This window comes from Sinocyclocheilus anshuiensis, unplaced genomic scaffold (genome assembly GCF_001515605.1).
Source record: "Sinocyclocheilus anshuiensis isolate Anshui unplaced genomic scaffold, SAMN03320099.WGS_v1.1 scaffold491, whole genome shotgun sequence".
NCBI lineage: Eukaryota > Metazoa > Chordata > Actinopteri > Cypriniformes > Cyprinidae > Sinocyclocheilus > Sinocyclocheilus anshuiensis.
Window position 1 is genome coordinate 1,207,457 of NW_015551041.1, and position 18,255 is coordinate 1,225,711.

The 18,255-nt window shown below is 38.1% G+C and overlaps 1 protein-coding gene across 3 annotated transcripts; it reads left to right on the plus strand.

The window, feature by feature from the left end:
• The first annotated feature begins 150 nt into the window (after nt 1-150).
• Nucleotides 151-17,334, plus strand: LOC107661476 (BTB/POZ domain-containing protein kctd15-like). Of its 3 annotated transcripts, none has more exons than XM_016451089.1 (5): nt 151-261; nt 5,416-5,591; nt 6,625-6,769; nt 11,141-11,446; nt 15,471-17,334. In XM_016451089.1, the coding sequence occupies exons 2-5, from the start codon at nt 5,428-5,430 to the stop codon at nt 15,627-15,629; spliced, it is 774 nt and encodes a 257-aa protein (XP_016306575.1). In that variant the 5' UTR covers nt 151-261; nt 5,416-5,427; the 3' UTR covers nt 15,630-17,334. The 3 variants fall into 3 exon arrangements, with proteins under 3 accessions (XP_016306575.1, XP_016306572.1, XP_016306574.1); XM_016451086.1 differs by lacking the exon at nt 151-261 and adding an exon at nt 2,295-2,781; XM_016451088.1 differs by lacking the exon at nt 151-261 and adding an exon at nt 2,788-3,083.
• Nucleotides 17,335-18,255: the final 921 nt, after the last annotated feature.

The following is an 18,255-nucleotide window of genomic DNA, read 5'->3' on the forward strand; positions in this document are numbered from 1 at the left end:
TGGTGTTGATCTTTACATCTTGTCCTCCCACTCCAATAAGTCCTCTGCCGCCTGGAGCAACTTCGGCTTTTTTAGCTCCACCCCCTCGTTACCCCCGCCTTATCTCGCAGGGCCTGGGGCTTTGACATCCTGTTCTCTCTCACAATCTACAGACTCAAAGGGCACATCAAATCAGCTACCATTTGTCACGTGGAAGACAGAACAAAGAAAATCCTAATTTTTCTTTCTTCAGCACCAAAATCATATTTAAAAAGGAGAGGGGTAAGAGAAAAATTAGTCTTTCTGTATGATTGGGTTTTGGAATGGAAGGAGCTGGAGGCAAGAGAATAAGCCCTGAACTAACTTTTACAAATTAAGTTATTACAAAAAGACTCTGGAAAATCTAATTACCAAAAGTATTTAAATTATGTACCAAAAGTAGTGTAGACAAAATGCAACGCATCAAAAATGTTGAAAGTTGTTTCAGGTGAGAAGGTGAGATGTTTGACGTAGCAAGTCACGTCCAGCAGATGGCGCTGTGGTCTAACGAGGAACACGGGCATCATCTGAATACAACTTCCAAAAGGGAATATGTAGATTTATTGATACATTTATGAATGTTGCACAGGTATTACAGCTGACTCTCTTGGCAAAACAGTGGCTCATGCCTTCAAATGTGTAATAGGCTAATTCATCCTACTAGAAATACATATAGCCTACATAAAAAATAAGCGGCTACATAATTTAAATACTATCGTTTAAATTTTAACACTATAATTTAAATACTATTAGTGGTTATGAATTAACAATGTTAATATTAATGTTAATAAAGTCCCACGGACCACTGGGACGAAATGAGTTCGTGTGAATTGTGAAAGTTTTAGATTTAGCTTTAGCTGCTATATTGATTACCAGGAAGCTTTTGTTTCTCTGTCTTCAGGCTGTTTTATTTGACTCGCTTGAATATAAGCTCAACTGTAAGACCAGGGGTAGTAAGTGTTACTCAGATATAGTTTTGTTGGCATGATGCACATCATTGGGATAACCATTACTCCCCTCATCTCTCTGTAAATTAAGGAAATGAAGTGTAGGCGCTCGAGGCAACATTCTAAGCTATTTAAATCTTTAAATTTACATCTTCCTCCAGCGTCAAGTAATTGAACTAACTCCGGGCTTGTTCCTTTAATTGAACAAAAATATATTGTCTTCCTGCTGCTCGTCTGATGTGGGAAACTAATTTCAGCCGAAGGCGATAAAAATTCGGTTGTTAAGTCCAAATAGTTTGCAACACATTCCTGTATACAAACAGATTTGCTTTGCTGTGTTTTCACTCGAGAATGTGGGCTATTATGTAGAAGGTGATAACATTAGCTCGGTGCCAAAAGATTGCTGAAGGTAATTGGAAAAGAAATTTTAAAATTCTAATTTGTGACAAGAAAATTAAAGGGTTCTCTCTTTCCCCTTTGCTTAACTAAAAATGGAACTGAAATGTAGGCTATTGCTATGCTATATAGGCCTAATTATTTATTTATGGAAATCTTAATTCATAATTTGTCCTCTGTTCGTAGTTTGAATTCCCAACAAACTACAACTGCGTTTTAAGGACAGGTCATAATATGTGTTTTTGTAATGTTTCATTTAAATGTACAAATCACGTTAAGCGTCGTTTACGTTTGATATATTAATTTTCGCCATAAACATTCGTTGTATTGACGTCTAAATGTATAGCCTACTGACGTTTGAGAGCATCTCACCCTTTAAATATTTCCAGACCGTTACTAAAACATTCTATTTTAGTTACATTATTTTTCAGCTGGCGTTTTCGTGCTACGTTACCTAAGGGAACGTTTTGGAAATGTTGTAAAAACGTTTTTTATTAGCCGCGTTTAGTTTGGTCACTGGTTGGTTGGCTGCTCACCAGATGTCAAGGTACAGAACATTTTAAGGAGAATGGGAACAATATTACAGTGGTCTAAACTGTCAAGTATCCTTTTTGTAAAAATGGTTTCAGCACAATGAGACTGTCTTCCACCTGAAAGCTGTGTGCCATCAAGACAGACATCTCTATCTAGCCGCGTGCAAACAATTGAAATGGCGCGTTTGGCTCGAGGCGGTTGTGTGGGCGCCTTTTGCAGAGGCACAATGCATATCGATATATGTCATTTAGTTTTCATGGCCAGCAGAACATTATTAGAAAGCTGAGAGAAACATATTAAACCAAATTAAGAAGATAAATTATGTTAAGCCTGTAAGAAATGTCTGATAAAGAAACATAAATCAAAAAGACTGGGGAAAAAAATAACAGAATTCATAAATCATAATACAGTGTAAGCCTATGTAATGCCGTTTAAAACAAAAGATTGTTTCTCTTTTGCTCGCTGAAGGTTAATCAAAGACATGCACACAGGTAACCTAAACCGTTATCCTCGCGCATGCACATATCTTTGTTCAGACGCGGCAAGTAGATGCATAAATGACGATCAATGCGATCAAAACACATATATACGCATACTTCCAAAATGTGAATAGCAAGATCAAATGTTGTTCTTGTAACTCGCCCCAGCTCAGGCAGGGTTGAGCTAATTGTAGCCTAATCCTGCCCCGGGGCGTTTGGAGAGCCTTGAGCAAGAATTCTTGTTCAGCTGTCCTCTGTTATTCGGGCTGGAACGCTGTGCCTTCAACGCACTCTCACGCTTCAACAAAAAAGGAGCAAGAAAGAAAAAAAGCGAGGCTAAGACACGCCACGATCGATCTCATGTTTTAAAGAGGGCTGAAGATACATTTACAGCTATGTCTTCCAAGGTAAGGACGCAGCCTCGACTGACTCCTGTGTAGCTTTTGTAGAAAGTGTCTATAGCAGTCTACGGGCTGTGTTTTAAGCGAGTTTTTAAAGCCACAGCGACCTATATAGCGCTGCGTTTGCACCGGCGTTAGATTTCGCTGGATTCTGAACGGAATTGTCGCCGGATTCTGTACGAAGAGCTCTTGGAGTGCCGAGAAAATATTACGAGAAAGTTCTTTCTAAAGGACGAGCAACCTTCACCAGAGACAGTCTGCTAGAATCCTCCTCAGATTGCGTCGGACGTCCTAAAATGTTTGAAACGGTACGGTGGATTCTGTCAAATTCTCGAATGTTTCTCAAGTGCATCGTTGCGTTCGTTCTCAGTGTGTCGTGCTTTTGCAGTTTTAGATCAGGGAGGGCTGATTTGAGTAGGCTATACAATGAGAGGTCAGCGCACTACTGTATGCCCATTGCGTACAGGAAGTGCGGTACAGAGAGTTGTAGGGCTATTTTACGCACTCCGGGGACCTGGCGCAGTTTTTGACATCACAAACTATTATTTCTGACTTTGATAATATCCCATTTTTCACTCACACTCTTAACGTTTGCTTCCGACCTAGTGTGTGTAGGCTGTATATGAAGAGTTCAGATGCAAAAAGCCTCTTAAGTGCCGTTTGAAATTTTTATCAGGCTCCTATATTTATGTTCAGTTATTTCACTTTAATTGCACAGGAAAGGACATGCCATTAGAGTAAAATGACTAAACCTAAACATAGGACCTTGATAAAAATGCTAATTTTAGATGACAATTTCAGATTCTGTCAGACTGATTCTAAGTTATGATTCTTTTTGAGTGATTCCTTGAAAGAACCGGCTCATAAGAGTCAATTGTTCGTTGTGGGAATATGCTGGTATAGTTGAATGTTTGCTTTTCGGATTTTACAAAAAATGTTTTTTTATTTTTTATTTATTTATTTTATTGCATAACAAGAACAATAACAACATACATATACAGAGGATCACGATGTATTCAACTATTATCTATTACATTCATAATAGCATCAAAGGAAACAACAGAAAGAGAAAAAAAAAGAGAAAAAAAAAAAAATATATATACAGGGGAAAAAACGTACAAAAAGTTCCAAAAAGAAAAGGATAAAAAAATTCTATACATCCGTTTCGCTTTTTTATTTCTTGCATCTTTTAGGGCCTCAATATAATGCTTAAGTTCAATTTTAAATAATATAATGTTAGGTTTATTATTATTCCATTTCTGTTTGTGTATATGGTATTTTCCATATATAATTATTAAGTTAATCACCACATTTTGCTCCAAAATCTTATTTTTATGTAACAAAAATATATCTTTACCAGATAGTCGAATCTTTAATTTTGTGAATTTGAATATTAGATAATCAATGTCAATCCAAAACGATTGGGTAAATACACATTTAAAAAAAAATGTTTTATGGATTCAAATATTTTATTTGTATTTATTTTTTTACAAGAAATGTAGGCTATGATTCATTGACATTATTTCGCGGTACTCACTGTTTTAATTTCATCAAATGCAGTTCAGACGAATTAACACTCACAAACTCCAGTAACATTTTTTTTTTTTAGCCGTGGCTCTGTAGATTCACTGACTGATTTTTTAATATTGTGAAAAGTGGGGCAGTTCTACCCAGGCCAGAAATCCTGTGTGTGTGTGTGTGTGTGTGTGTATACTCCTCATAATATTTCAGTTGTTTGTCTTTTATAAGAAATAACATTTTAAAACTTTACTATAGTAGCCTACTATAGCTGACCAATTTCATTTTTGAGATTTAATTTTAAATCTAAGGCTAAACACAAGATACATCATCCTATACAGGACTATGTTAGTCTCTGATGTACACCATGGGCACACATTGCTCCAGGCATAGTGCCTCTGGAAATGGGACTTTAGCCATCTGTTTAGGTGGAATTGTTCGTTACTCCAAACAAAGGTCGATTCATGCCACAGTAGCAGTCAAGCATCATGGTCCCTATGCTTTTAATGTAGGGCTGTAATTACTCAGGAGAGGACAATGACTTCAGATATCTTAATGTTGCATGATTTAGAACCTTTTGCACTAACTGAAACTTTATTATGACGCAGCATCATTTAGATTTTTATATTTGACCTTGTGGGAGTTCAAGTCTTATTTACCCTCATTTTTGGCTTCAATTCAAAATGTTGATTCATTTGCTCTCAGAAACTTTTAAAGAACTGAGAAGCTGTTTGTGAAGAGGTGTTTTGCGTCTCACAATATCTTTAATTAGGCGTCTACAGTTTTTCCCTCTCTTTCCCTGGAGGTAGACACCTACAGTACTAGGATCCATCCCTCTCTCTCTCGCTCTCCTTCTCTCCCTCTCTCCCTTTCGTGCTCGCTAATAAGCATCACTCCATTTCTCCCCTCCGGTTCTATGAAAAAAGGAAGAAAAAAAAACGGCAGGCAAATTTTCTTAATTAGACTCGTGGTGCTAATTCTTAAGGTAAAAACGCAATTTAAGGGAAGATGTAAAAGTGATCTCCCGCGTGCTTGCAGGCCAGAATCGCACCTTAGGTCTCGGAGATTGAAGGGGAGAGGGGAACCAGGAGCTGTTTATTTGATACTGTGCTGTTTGTGCAGGAGGGAAGGAGCATGTCTCGGCTGTCTTTGACCCGGTCCCCAGTGTCTCCTCTGGCCACTCAGGGAATCCCACTGCCGGCTCAGCTGACTAAAGTGAACGCTCCAGTCCACATTGATGTAGGCGGGCACATGTACACTAGCAGTCTGGCCACCCTCACCAAATACCCAGACTCCAGGTAAGACCTGTTGTGATTTGATGCTAACCATTTGTTGGGGGGTTACTGGGACTGATGTTGACTTAAACTATGTGTCATTGTCATGTTGAGCTGTCGTGAGAAGTTATGTTGTAGTTCTGTGGTCCAACTTCATTTTTGCCTTTGTAACAACCTAAATTTCCTCAATTTAGCAATGCATTTATTTATAGATCGAGTGATAGATTAAAATGCTCTACTTTTAAATGACTTAAAAGCCACTTGCAGAGTCATGCAATTCCTACCTGCTGCATCCATCCCAACCGTAATCTACGGAGGTTTGCGGATAAAGGGAGGTAAAGGTACACCACCTGTTAGAGATGTTTGTGTGTGTGTGTGCAAGACGGGAAAAGAGTGTGAGAGCTTTGCCACATCTGTTCAGGTTAACAGAGAGCGTGGCTCGCTCTGATTTATTAATGGATATGGAGCGAGAGAGCAATGGGAAGGAGGGAGGAGAGGAAAATGGAGGGAGGGAGAAAAGCAGGCAGCATTTTAATTGCTTTTTGGAGGGAAAAAAAAAAGAGAGGCTGAGATGAAAAACTAAGATTGCCTAAAGCTATATGGTGAAATTCTAACTGGGGGAACGGCAAGACCATATGAGAAAAGGACCACCCGAGGCACAAAAGGGGGAATTGGTTTTCTTATTAAGTGTTTTGCATCGGTTTCCAGAATGAGGGAGAGAAAGAAAGAACGGAAGAATGAAATAGGATGAGAGAATGAAATAAGAACATTTTGCAAAGATAAAGTCGATTCATCCGAAGAACAGAAATAGTGTACGACATAATTCCATACGCTTGACCCCATTCCAGCAGTTAAATCAGGTTAAATAATCAACTTGTACATTTGCTGTTCAACTTATTCCAAATGTGAAATGTGAAGTGAAAGCAGTTTTTTTAGGGAATATCTTTTACATGATAAGAGCAAAACCATTCTTAATGTAGTGTAGTGCTTGCATAAAACTTTAAAACAAAATACTTCTTTAAATTGAAAATCATTGATTTACATTTTTTCCCTCCAGAATCAGTCGCCTGTTCAACGGCACAGAACCGATTGTTTTGGACAGTCTGAAGCAGCATTATTTTATCGACAGAGATGGAGAGATATTCCGCTATATCCTGAGCTACCTGAGAACCAGCAAACTGCTTCTTCCTGACGACTTCAAGGTAACGTTCACACACCCAGTGTCTCTTCAGCAGGTCAAAACTTTGATTTAGTTCCTCTTTTAGCATCACGTCAATAGCCTTGAGCTGAAACACGCTGAAAGGACCCAGACAGAACTGCAGGCAGTTTTATTGGATTTCCATGTGTTTGGAATTATCTTAAGCTTTATGTCTCAGATATTCCTGGATGCTTGTTGAATACTACGGTTATCAGTTTCCAAGGTTTATCATGTGCCTTTCCACCATTTTGAACAGATTTATGTATGCATTTTTTGGGACATTGTATGCAAAGTTTCTGCAGTCTTCACTAAAACTGCCTCAGATCATCTTGAGATGAAGCTTCACAAACCTGAGCAATTGGATTTTTGTTGTATGACATTTTTCCTTAACCTTTTTTGCTGGCAAAGATGGCAGGCAGGAAGTGAGACATCTTGACATATTGATAAAAAAAACTTTCCACATTGGCGAAGTACATTTATAGTAGGGCTGCACGATAAATCGCATAGCTAAATAAAATAAATAGCAATACAAATTTATCGCAAAATAAAATAAAAATAGAATAGGAAAAAGTCTAAGGAAATTCAGACTCAAAATAGTGCGAAGTACAATTTCTGATTTCAAATATACTTTCTTGGTCTCTTGGTCTTGGTCATTTCTTTGCATATTGGTAGAAAACTTTCCAACTTGGCCTGCGAATGCCAAGCATATTTATAGCAAAACAAAATAAAGTAACATAAAAATAAAAACTCAATTCTAAGGTTTACATTCGCAAACATTTATAGCAAAATAAGATAAAAAAATAAAATAAAAAACTGAATAAAAAGAACCCTAAAGTCTAAGGTGAACTTTAAAGCTTGACTCAAAATAGTGTGAAATTCAAATTCTGTTTTACAAAATGTTCTAACTTGGTCTGAGAATGCCAAGCACATTTACAGCAAAAAAAAAATAAATAAAAATAAATAAATAAAATAAACCCTTAAGTTTAACGTTTAAATTCACAAGCATTTATAGCAAAATGAAATAAAATAATAAATAATAAAATAAAAAACAGAATAAGAAAGAACCCTAAAGTCTAAGGTGAAGTTTAAAGTTGGACTCAAAATAGTGTGAAATGCAATTTCTGACTTCAAGCACACATAGCTACGAGTCTTTTCTTCAATGCCAGCAGATAAATTGGTGAAGTATTATGCCCGTCTCAGTCAAAAATCAGATGGGGAAAGGTATTTGTGTCAATGGGATTAATTAGAGTGAGACTAGTCATTTGCGCCTCAGGCTTGTGGCTAGCTTTCCTCCACTGCGCGAGACCGTTTGATAACAGAACATAAAATATGTAACTGCACAGAGGCACATCATTACATCCCATTATACTTAACTTTTCACTCTTTTTGCCTTTCAAAACTCACCATGCCTTGACCTGCGAGAGCGGGAAAACTCGACTACTATATGGTCGCTGTTCAGCCACGGTTGGGTTTAAGGCCTATAGACCTTTCTTTTTCATCCAGAACCTAAAGAACCACTGAATCGTTTCAGATGAAGCTGTACATAAGCGAATGATGCATGTTGTCAGATGGAGCAGCCCCTCCTGTGAGAGGTTATGGGATACGTTTGGTCTCCTCCCAGATGTGTGTTACGTCTGTGAATTCATTAGACTCCACTTATTGGCTTAATTGACAACATTTTGTTCTTCTAAAAGAGTTTGCACTTGAAAACCGTGCAGCGCATCCAGCTTCATTTGTCCATATGGATATGGCCTAAAGACTAAATTCGCTCTTCTGTGGGCCTTTGCTTTTACATTCTCTTTCTCCAAAAGTGAGTCACAGAAGGAGCCTTGTTAAAACATACCCAGCCTTCGCTGCAGACCTGGGAAAGAAGCGCAGCTTGTTTTTCGTTGAATTAGCAAGAGCCCGAAGGCCTAAAGTCTCTGTATCCATGTTGTCAGCACCAGTATGGGCTAAAGCAAGGAACATAGGGAATAAAGAGGGAGAGAAAGAAGAGAGGCTGGGGGAGGGGTGTGGGTAAGAAAACAACTCCTTTTCTTGTGGTAATTGTAAAAGAGTGTTGTGTCTGAGATGGTCGGTGCTATTGTTCTCCGTGGCGTAGCCTGCAGTGGAATGAGTAGTCTTACAGGGTGGGGATGAAGAGCCAGCAGGGTCGAGATCACAGCTCTCTCTCACGGCCACCAGGCGCAGAACCCAAGAATGCTGTCAGAATTTTGAGCAGAAATGGCTTTCAGGTCTCGTGTTTGGGCTCTGAGAGACCCCAAGGCCCTTTTAATATCTCGGAAAACATTAACATTGAAGTATCAGGTTAACGCTTCATGACTTTTCCTAATCTAATGAGAACTGGCAAAATTTGAACTTGATAACATTCATCAAACATCCTGCATGAAAAAATGTACCTCACTGTTTGGGGTCTCAAGAGCCCAGGTATATTTCACGCAATTTGAAAGATTTTCTGAATTTTTTTCCCCCCTTGAAAATGTTTGCTTTAATAATATCAAACTATATACAAATATGAATATTATATAAGAAGCTTTCATTGTATTGGTCTTTAAATAGGTCAAAGGAACTAATTAAAAGAGTTTATGTATTATTTGTATATATAATCTCTAATCTCTTGTATATGAAATCTAAAAGTTTTTTTAAATAATGTATTATATATTATGATTTTTTTGTGTGTTTTGTCATATTTAATAGTTAAAAAACAATTTTTTTTTATTCATTTTTAGTTTTAGTTATTTTAGTACCTCAAGATAAACTAAACAAAAATGAGAAACATTACCTTGGCAACTAACTGTAATTGTTTATATTTTATTTTGTTTCAAGGAACAGAAATGTTTTTTATGGTTTTAGTTTCACTTTATTTAATAATATAGTTAGATTGAATTCAGGTAAAGTGGGACATATTTTGGCATTGATATGACTGGGAAAAATGTCCAAGTTTAATTAACCCTATATATAGCCTATAATTTGTATTATTATTTTAAAATTGAAAAACAAAGCAAGTATCAACAGAACATGAGGGTTTCATATTTAGATTTTTTTCTTGTGAAGATAAGAAAAGCTTGAATTGCTAAATAAAATCCGTGTTCATGCAGTATTACACAAGTGGTAACACCGCTAACTTTGGTTTATCATTAATTTTCCTCGATATATGCCTATACCACCATGTTTACATGGAAAAATGGAAATATTTTCATTTTTGCAGTGTTTGTAATGGCAGGACTGAGGCATGTTGCCATCTGGCTTAGAGAATGAAAGGCCAGTGTAAGTGGGGTAAATGTGCTGGAGGGTGAAGGACGCCTCAGGCAGAGGCAGCAATCTGTGCTGTCCGACCAGAGAGTCTGTGAGTGAGGGGAGAGCTGGGGGGGCTCTTAACCCCCCCCACCCCTCGCCCTGTCCTGGCTAAAGACGGGTCAGATGGGCACAATCGCTCCATGTGTTGGTCTGGGTTCATGCTCAATGCTAAACAACGTGCTTTGAAACATGCAACATTCAATCATCCTGTGGTATTGAATTTCTTCTGTAATTTTCTGATATTATAAGTCCATCATGTCTTTTCTAGTGGAGAATTTAAATCTAAAAATATCTTTATAGTGATGGAGTAGCAATCACTATAAATATCTTTATAGTGATGGAAAATAACTCTAGTCAATTTTTTGTTTGTTTCTATTTGTTCTCTTGGTGGTTTGCTCGCTCGGTAATTTCTTTGGTTAATGGGATGTTTGTGCATTTGTTTATTTGTAAGGCCATTCGTTTGCTCACTTGATGGTTTGTTTGCTTGCTCATTCGTTCACTCACTTGGTGGTGTTTGCTCACTTGTTTGCTCACTTGGTGGTTTGTTTGCTCATTTGTTCACTTACTTTGTGGATGGTTTGTTTGCTCATTCGTTCTCTCACTTTGTGGTTTGTTCATTTGCTCATCCATTTACTCACTTAGTGGTTTGCTTGCTCATTCGTTCTCTCATTTGGTGGTGTTTGCTCATTCGTTCTCTCACTTGGTGGTTTGTTTGTTTGCTCATTCATTTGCTTACTTGGTGGTTTGTTTATGTCCTTGGGACATTTGCTCAGTGTGTTGTTTTTCAGTAATTTGTTTGTTTGTTTGAGCATTTTTGGTCTGCTTTTTCATTCATTCACTCAATAGCTGGTAAATTTTCTCTGTTTGTTCAGTCATTACTTTGTACATTTGTGTTTTCTTATTTGTTCACCCATTTGTTTGTTCATTTGCTCAGCGAGTTGTTGTCTTGTTAGCTCATTCATTCATGTGTTTGTACTTTTTTTTTGTCCGCTCATTCAATCATTTGCTGGATGGATTATTTGTTTGTTTCTTTGTTTCTTTCCGTGCATACATTCACTTCCATGTGTTGTTCCCGCAGGAGTTCCAGCTGCTGTACGAGGAGGCTCGGTATTACCAGCTGACGCCCATGGTGAAAGAGCTGGAGCGCTGGAAACAGGACCGGGAGCAGCGGCGGGCGGCTCAGCCCTGCGAGTGCCTGGTGGTGCGGGTGACCCCTGACCTGGGCGAGAGGATTGCCATCAGTGGGGACAAGGCCCTCATAGAGGAAATTTTCCCAGAGACAGGGGACGTCATGTGCAATTCAGTCAACGCCGGCTGGAACCAGGATCCAACCCACGTTATTCGCTTTCCACTGAATGGCTACTGCAGGCTCAACTCTGTGCAGGTACAGCATTGTCATTGAGTAATACTAAAACAGTATTTGATGGTCATCACTGAGTTCAAAAGTTGGGGGTCAGTTAGGGCTGCACAATTAATCGAATTTCTAATCGCAATTACAATTCCGGATGCCACAATTACATAATCGTTCAAAGCAGCAATCTACTTTTTTTACACACGCCTAATTGACTTACTGTATAACTAATTAGTGTGTCTGATAACACTTATTTTTTTGCAGACTTAACTGACTGAATCATGCTGTGGATTTTTTTTTTGTTAAGTGCGTCTTTGTCACACATCTCGGGTGTTCACGAAAACCCATTTGAAAAAGTGCTCCAACATTTCTGCGCCTGAAGCGTTTTAAACACACATGCTACATTTTTAATACTGTACTTTGGTTTCTTTGAACAACCTAAACTGGTTTACGCTACTTTTTTTACACACGCCTAATTGACTTACTGTATAACTAATTCGTGTGTCTGATAACACTTATTTTTTTGCAGACTTAACTGACTGAATCATGCGGTGGATTTTTTTTTTGTTAAGTGCGTCTTTGTCACACATCTCGGGTGTTCACGAAAACCCACCTATGAAATATGAGAAGATAGATCAGAGAGGAATGACAGAGGACGAGAGATATGGAAAAAGACAGAGAGAGCCAGTTTGTTGCCAAGAAATTGTAGCCGTTTACTGTAAGAAAGTTAGTAAGTGATGCAACCATCAGTGCAGTGAGTGTAATGTCAAAATCATAAGCCTTCAGATATCGATGCCTGAATACTTGAGACACTCTATATATGTTCATTGCATATTTAGTAAGAGCTCTAGTTATGGTTGTAGTTTATTAAATGAATGGATTAAATACAAATTAAAGGTATATTTCATCCAGATTTTACTATGTGTAGGGCTGGGCAAAAAAATAGATTTTTCGATTAATTGTTTTTTTAAATGACGTCGATTCGATATCGATTCTCAAAAGCCGCAAATCGATCTTTTCTGGTATTTATTTCAGCACACATTTAAAATAAGATCTGATTAACGTGAATCTTATCATTAGTCTTCTCCACTAACGTTAGATGTCACCCTTATTTACCTTGCGCGATGTTACAACAGAAAGCCTGTCATTCATTCAGCCCAAAAAAATAAAAGGGTTTCATTTTCATTTGATTAGGATAAATTAAATGAATGTTTTATGCCTTCATCTGATTACCAGAAAAATTAAGAACATTTTATAGGGTCCTTTTTTAAACAATAATAGGGCCCTATAAAATGTTCTTAATTTTTCTTTAAAAAAAAAAGAATAGGTTTAAAATACAGGCATGTGGTTCTTAATTTCTTTTTATTAATTCACCATTTGTAAACTGATGTTTACTGTTCATTTTTTAGAAATATCAATAGCATTTTGTATTAAAACTATATTCGCTGAACGTAATCAAAAAATCTATAATTGAATCGAATCGAGAGCTTGCGAATCGAAATCGAATCGAAACATCTGAATCGATACCCAGCCCTAATGTGGAATACAAAAAGAAGATGATACTGTTTTTGATCATACAATGAAAGTCAATGGACACTAAACTCATTAAATGATCAGCAAACACTGAGGCATTTTTCAAAATCATCTTTTCTTCATGAGGGTGAGTAAATCATGATACAGATTTTCATTTTTCGGTGGACAAATTTAAGACAAATTGTCGAAATCCACTGGAAAAAGTTTGAAAATTGCACAAAAATAAGGAACTTCAAAGTCAAACGATTTGTGTATTAAAACTCGCTTCTGTAACACTGATGCAACCGAAACCTTACACGAGCCTTAATGTTGATATATGTTCTTGAAAAGATGCTTCAAAACGCAATCTTTCTTTGTGCACGGTAGGCCCTTGAATCATCATCTTATGTCTTTCATACCTCATCTGTGCGCAAGTCGTAAGAAGCGTTCATTTCCTCTACAAGTTTCTCCGCAGCCTCAACTTCCAAAGTGAGGATAAGGGTGGACATTTTTTCTCAGGCCCTGTGCATTTCAACTGATTTCTTCTTCTTTTTTTTTTTTTTTTGTGGAGGGACTTTTATCTGGCTCTGTAGCCCCGAGCCAGAACTTTCATTTTCATGTGAAGCACACTTGAAAGAAGTGCAGGAGTAAGTGAATACTCAAGGCTGCATGTATTGAATTTCAAAAAAATCTACAAGCACTCCAACAGATAAAACATTTCGTTGGCTTTTTGCGGCGGCGGGAATGACAGCGACAGCGGCCGCCCAGAGACGGCTGACGGTGAGGGATCTCTGACAGTAGCCGAGATTGTGTGCATTGGGTTTGTAATGAAAGAGCCGGGCGGCTTCAGTGTGGGCTGTCAGTGGGGGAGCCTATTCTCATTTGACTCTGCATCAAACCCCTGTAAACAGCCCAGGGGATGTCTCGCTCCTTCTCATCCCGGGTGGATGGTCTGGAGTGAGAAACGTCTGAGGGTAATGCAAGCGTGAAGTTGTTGATAGCACTGTTACTGAGATTGCACATTTTAAATGCGTCTTGATGCAACTATGTGAAGTGCTGATAGAGTGGCATAAATAGGAGTTTACTTCCAAAAAACTCATACCGAGTTTCTCATATCCAACGGAGAACTTGAACTTGAAATTTCTGCTAGGTCCTAGAGAGACTGTTGCAGGAGTCGTCTAAATGCAGTTATCTGAAGTGCTGATGGAGTAGCATGAACGGGAGTTTATTTTATGGAAACTAAAATCTCTGAATAAAACTCCACTGGTTTCTATTAGGTCTTGGAGAAATGGTGCCAGAAAGGGTTGCCATCTTGATGCAATTATGTGAAGCATAAATTGTTTACTCCAAAAACTTATACCGAGTTTCTCAAATTGAACAAAGAACTTCTCAAGATACTAACAGAGGAGCTCCGGAAAGTTTCAACATAGCATTTGTCTTGATGCAACTATATGAAGCACTGATAGAGAGGCATAAATAGAGTTTGCTTTGGAAAACTTCATCTCAGAATATTGATAATTCTCCCTGGTTTCTTCTAGGTCCTGTAGAGACTGTTGCAGATGGGTTCGGTCTGGTGCCGTCTTGATACATTTATGAGAAGTGCCGATACCTTTGCATGAATAGGAGATTACTTTGTTAAATTCATGGAAAACATCTCAAAACACTAAAAAACTCCACTGGTTTCTCTTAGGTCCTGGAGAGACAGTTCCAGAATTGGTTGCTATCTTGATGCAATTATGCAAAGAGTAGCATAAATTATTTACTCCAAAACTCTAAAGTTTCTCAGATTTAACAAAGAACTTCTCTAAATAATAAAAATGCCCCTTGTTTTTCCCTGAGTCCTGGAGCAACAGTTCCAGAAAGTTTCAAAATGGAATTTGTCTTGATGCAACTATGAAGCTCTGATAGAGTGGCGAATTTCCCATATTCAATGGAGCTGAAAATACTGAGAAAAATTCCCTTGGTTTCTCTTAGGTCCTAGAGACTGTTGCAGAAGGTTTCGTCTTGATGCAATTATGTGAAGCGCTGATATGAGGAGCACAGGAGTTTATTTTATGGAAAGCATAATCTCAAAGTACTAAAAAAAACACTGGTTCCAATCTAGGTCCTGTAGAGACTGATTGCAAATGGTTTCAGCCATCTTGATACATTTATGTGAAGTGATGATACCATTTATTTATTTTATGGGAAACTTCATCTCAAAATCCTACAAAATACCACTGGTTTAGTTTAGATCCTGAAGAGACCTTTTCTAAGGGTTCAGCATTGCATCAATGATTTGTTTATAGAAGAGCATACATTTTCAAAACTCACTGTCCCTGGTTTTTCCTTGGTCCTGTAGGGTTCGGTATGGTGGTGTCTTGTCGCATTTAGGTGTAGTACTGATACAGAGGTTCTCATATTGTTTGGAAAACTTCTCAAAATACTAAAAAATGGCCCTGTAGTCTCCTAGTCTAACTCCTGTTGGTCTATAAATTCAACTATATGAAGTACAGAGTTTCTCATATTATAACAATATACTAATAATGTCCCTGGTTTCTCCTAGGTTCTGGAGAGACTGTTCCAGAAAGGCTTCAGCATGGTGGCCTCGTGCGGCGGGGGTGTGGACTCCTCCCAGTTCAGTGAATACATCTTGAGTCGGGAAGACAGACGGTGTCAGACCAGCCACACGCCCATCAGGATAAAACAGGAGCCTCTGGACTAGCCAGCTCTTGTGCCAACCATGAACACCTGAGTCTGCTTTTGAAAAAAATAAAAATAAAATGCCAGCGGACAAATAGAAGACTTAATTTGCAAGAAGAGTTTGCTTCAACTCTTTGGACTTGGACTGAAATCTTATTAAATGTATTTAATCAACGACCCCAAATCTGCTCCAAAAAATGCTTTACAAACCCAAGCAAGCCACAGGATGGCTTTTCATCTGCTGACCTCCAGTTGAACTTTTTAGCCGTTTCTTTGGCTTGAGTCATGAAAAAAGCATTCATAGATCTATATTTCCACAGTACATATCCATATAAGTTCGCCATTGTATGTGCATAAAAGAGCAAAAAGAGGAACTCTACAAGGAAGTTGCGTTCATGGCGAGCGCACCTTCTGGCTAGAACACTTTCAAATGATGCAGCAGTCTGATCTCCAAGCTCCCGGGCGAAATTAACCACAAAATACAAAGTCTGTCCTCTCATCCATTTTTAATCTAGATATCTAATGTTCTCATTTTCCAGTCTCATCTATGTAAATCAGTTCTTTTATGACCTACAGGTTTATTGCTGTTGTCTCACTACATGAAGGATACGAGAGCAGTTCTCAGAAGTCATTTGGTTGTAAGTGCGGTCTGGATTCGGCCACATAGACGCTTTTACTTGAGGCAACGTGGCGGCTAAAGCAGACGGTCTGGTAATGCATTCAGCGCTGGGCAGAGAGGCTTTTTGTTTGAGCATGTCTAAAGGGAAACCTGGACTCATGTGGGAGAGCTTTTCTGATGGCATCACTAAATCCTCTACTTTTTTTTCTTGGGTGCCCGTTTTCTTCAAAACTAGCCCTGAACTAGTCGCTAGTTCATTATACATAATTGCTTTGAGTAAACGGTTAAAAAGTAAAGATCTTTTGTAGATACAGTGTCCAAAACAACATCTTGTTTAATGAAGGCACCTTTTGAAAAAATTAGATTAGTCAGATTGTTAATGAATGCAGCACTTTCAGGGGGCGATACTCAGACCGATTGAGAAGAGGGGAATTACTGTGCCCCTCAAGGCCTGGAGACGGAGGGGCTACGGGTCAGACTTCTCTCCAGGAGTTAAGGTCACTTTCTCACAATCCCTTTCACTCACTCTCCCTTAGCAAAACAGAGCCACTCAGAGAGAGACTGAGGGAGAATAAATTTGAAAGGTTAACTTGGTGGCTGGTAAACAGACTGAATTGCATAATGTGTTGTAAAAAGGCACATCTAATAGGAGTTCTTTGCCTTGCAATTTCAAACGGAAGGGTCACTGAAATGTCACAGATATGTTGTTATGCTAAGTGTTGTCTTAACTGGCCAGCGTTTCTTTTCAGATTTTCTTGATTTGTTGTACATAAAGGCTCACGGACGCTTTGCAGGCCCCCCTGAATGCAACTTATCATCTCGCTGCTGCGCAACTGCCATTTGGTTTTCGATTTCAAGGACGAGAACATTAAAAAGACGATTATCGGAGAAGCTGCGTCGGACGTTACATAAATCTTAGTTTAAATACTGCTCTAATGGATGTTGTGTCAAGATGTATATTGCAGTATGGTCCAAATGTATATTATTTAAATAAAACATTTTTTGTAATGGATTATTATTGATATGAATCATAGTGGTATGTCAGGCATGTGTTTATTTGAATTGTAACATTCTTTTTGTAATCGGTGTTGACAAACAAACTTTTAATAAATTGGTGGAGTTCTTTCCCTATTTTAAACCACTGGCAGCATGCATGTGAATGTGTCGGAAAAACTTGATATACAAATGACAATGAACATAGTCAGGGGTAGTCAAAAACCTCACTATGAAATGGAAGATCTTTTAGTATTGTGATATACATTCGAGTGAATCTTCAGAAGAGAAAAAAAGTATTGAGGGGACTTGGATCTATCAGTTAGTTGTTGTTTGGATGGAGGCAGATCTGAATGTGAACTTGCAGTCTATTGTAAGAAAGGGGCGGAGTTTCAGCAGACTAAATGATTGGAGAAGTATGGCACATATCAGCAGAGAGAAGTCTGTTGATTAAAATTTCGTTCACCCAAAAGTGAATATTCTGTCATTAATTACTCAGCCTCATGTCATTCCAAACCCGTAAGACCTTCCTTCATCTTCGGAACACAAATTAAGATATTTCTGATGAGTCAGAAAGCTCTTGGATTTCATCAAAAATATCTTAATTTGTGTTCCGAAGATAAACGAAGGTCTTGCGGGTTTGGAACGACATGAGGGTGGGTAATTAATAACAATTTTCATTTTGGGGTGAACTATCCGTTTAAACATAAGATTGACATTTTGATTAAAAATGCCAAATTTTTGAATTACACATGGATGAATAGTTCCCAATAAGATCAATAACAGCATTAATTTTCTGAACAAAATGTTCAACTACAAAAAAAAGTAGGGCAGGACGTTTTTAATCAGAAATGGACTGAATCATGAAATGTGGGTGGTAAACACCAGAATACAGCCTCACCTGATTGAGTTTTCACTCAGCTGTGAACAGGAAAAAAATGTCCCAGAAATCAGCCCACATTTATTTGATCCTTTACTTTCTGGTTATGTTGTTGACAAGTTTGACACATTAAATGTAAAACAACATTAAAGAAAG

Coding starts and splice junctions, on each gene's coding strand:
- LOC107661476 (XM_016451086.1), top strand. Junction 6,770..11,140: donor TTCTTCCTGACGACTTCAAG/GTAACGTTCACA, acceptor TTGTTCCCGCAG/GAGTTCCAGCTGCTGTACGA. Junction 11,447..15,470: donor GCAGGCTCAACTCTGTGCAG/GTACAGCATTGT, acceptor GGTTTCTCCTAG/GTTCTGGAGAGACTGTTCCA.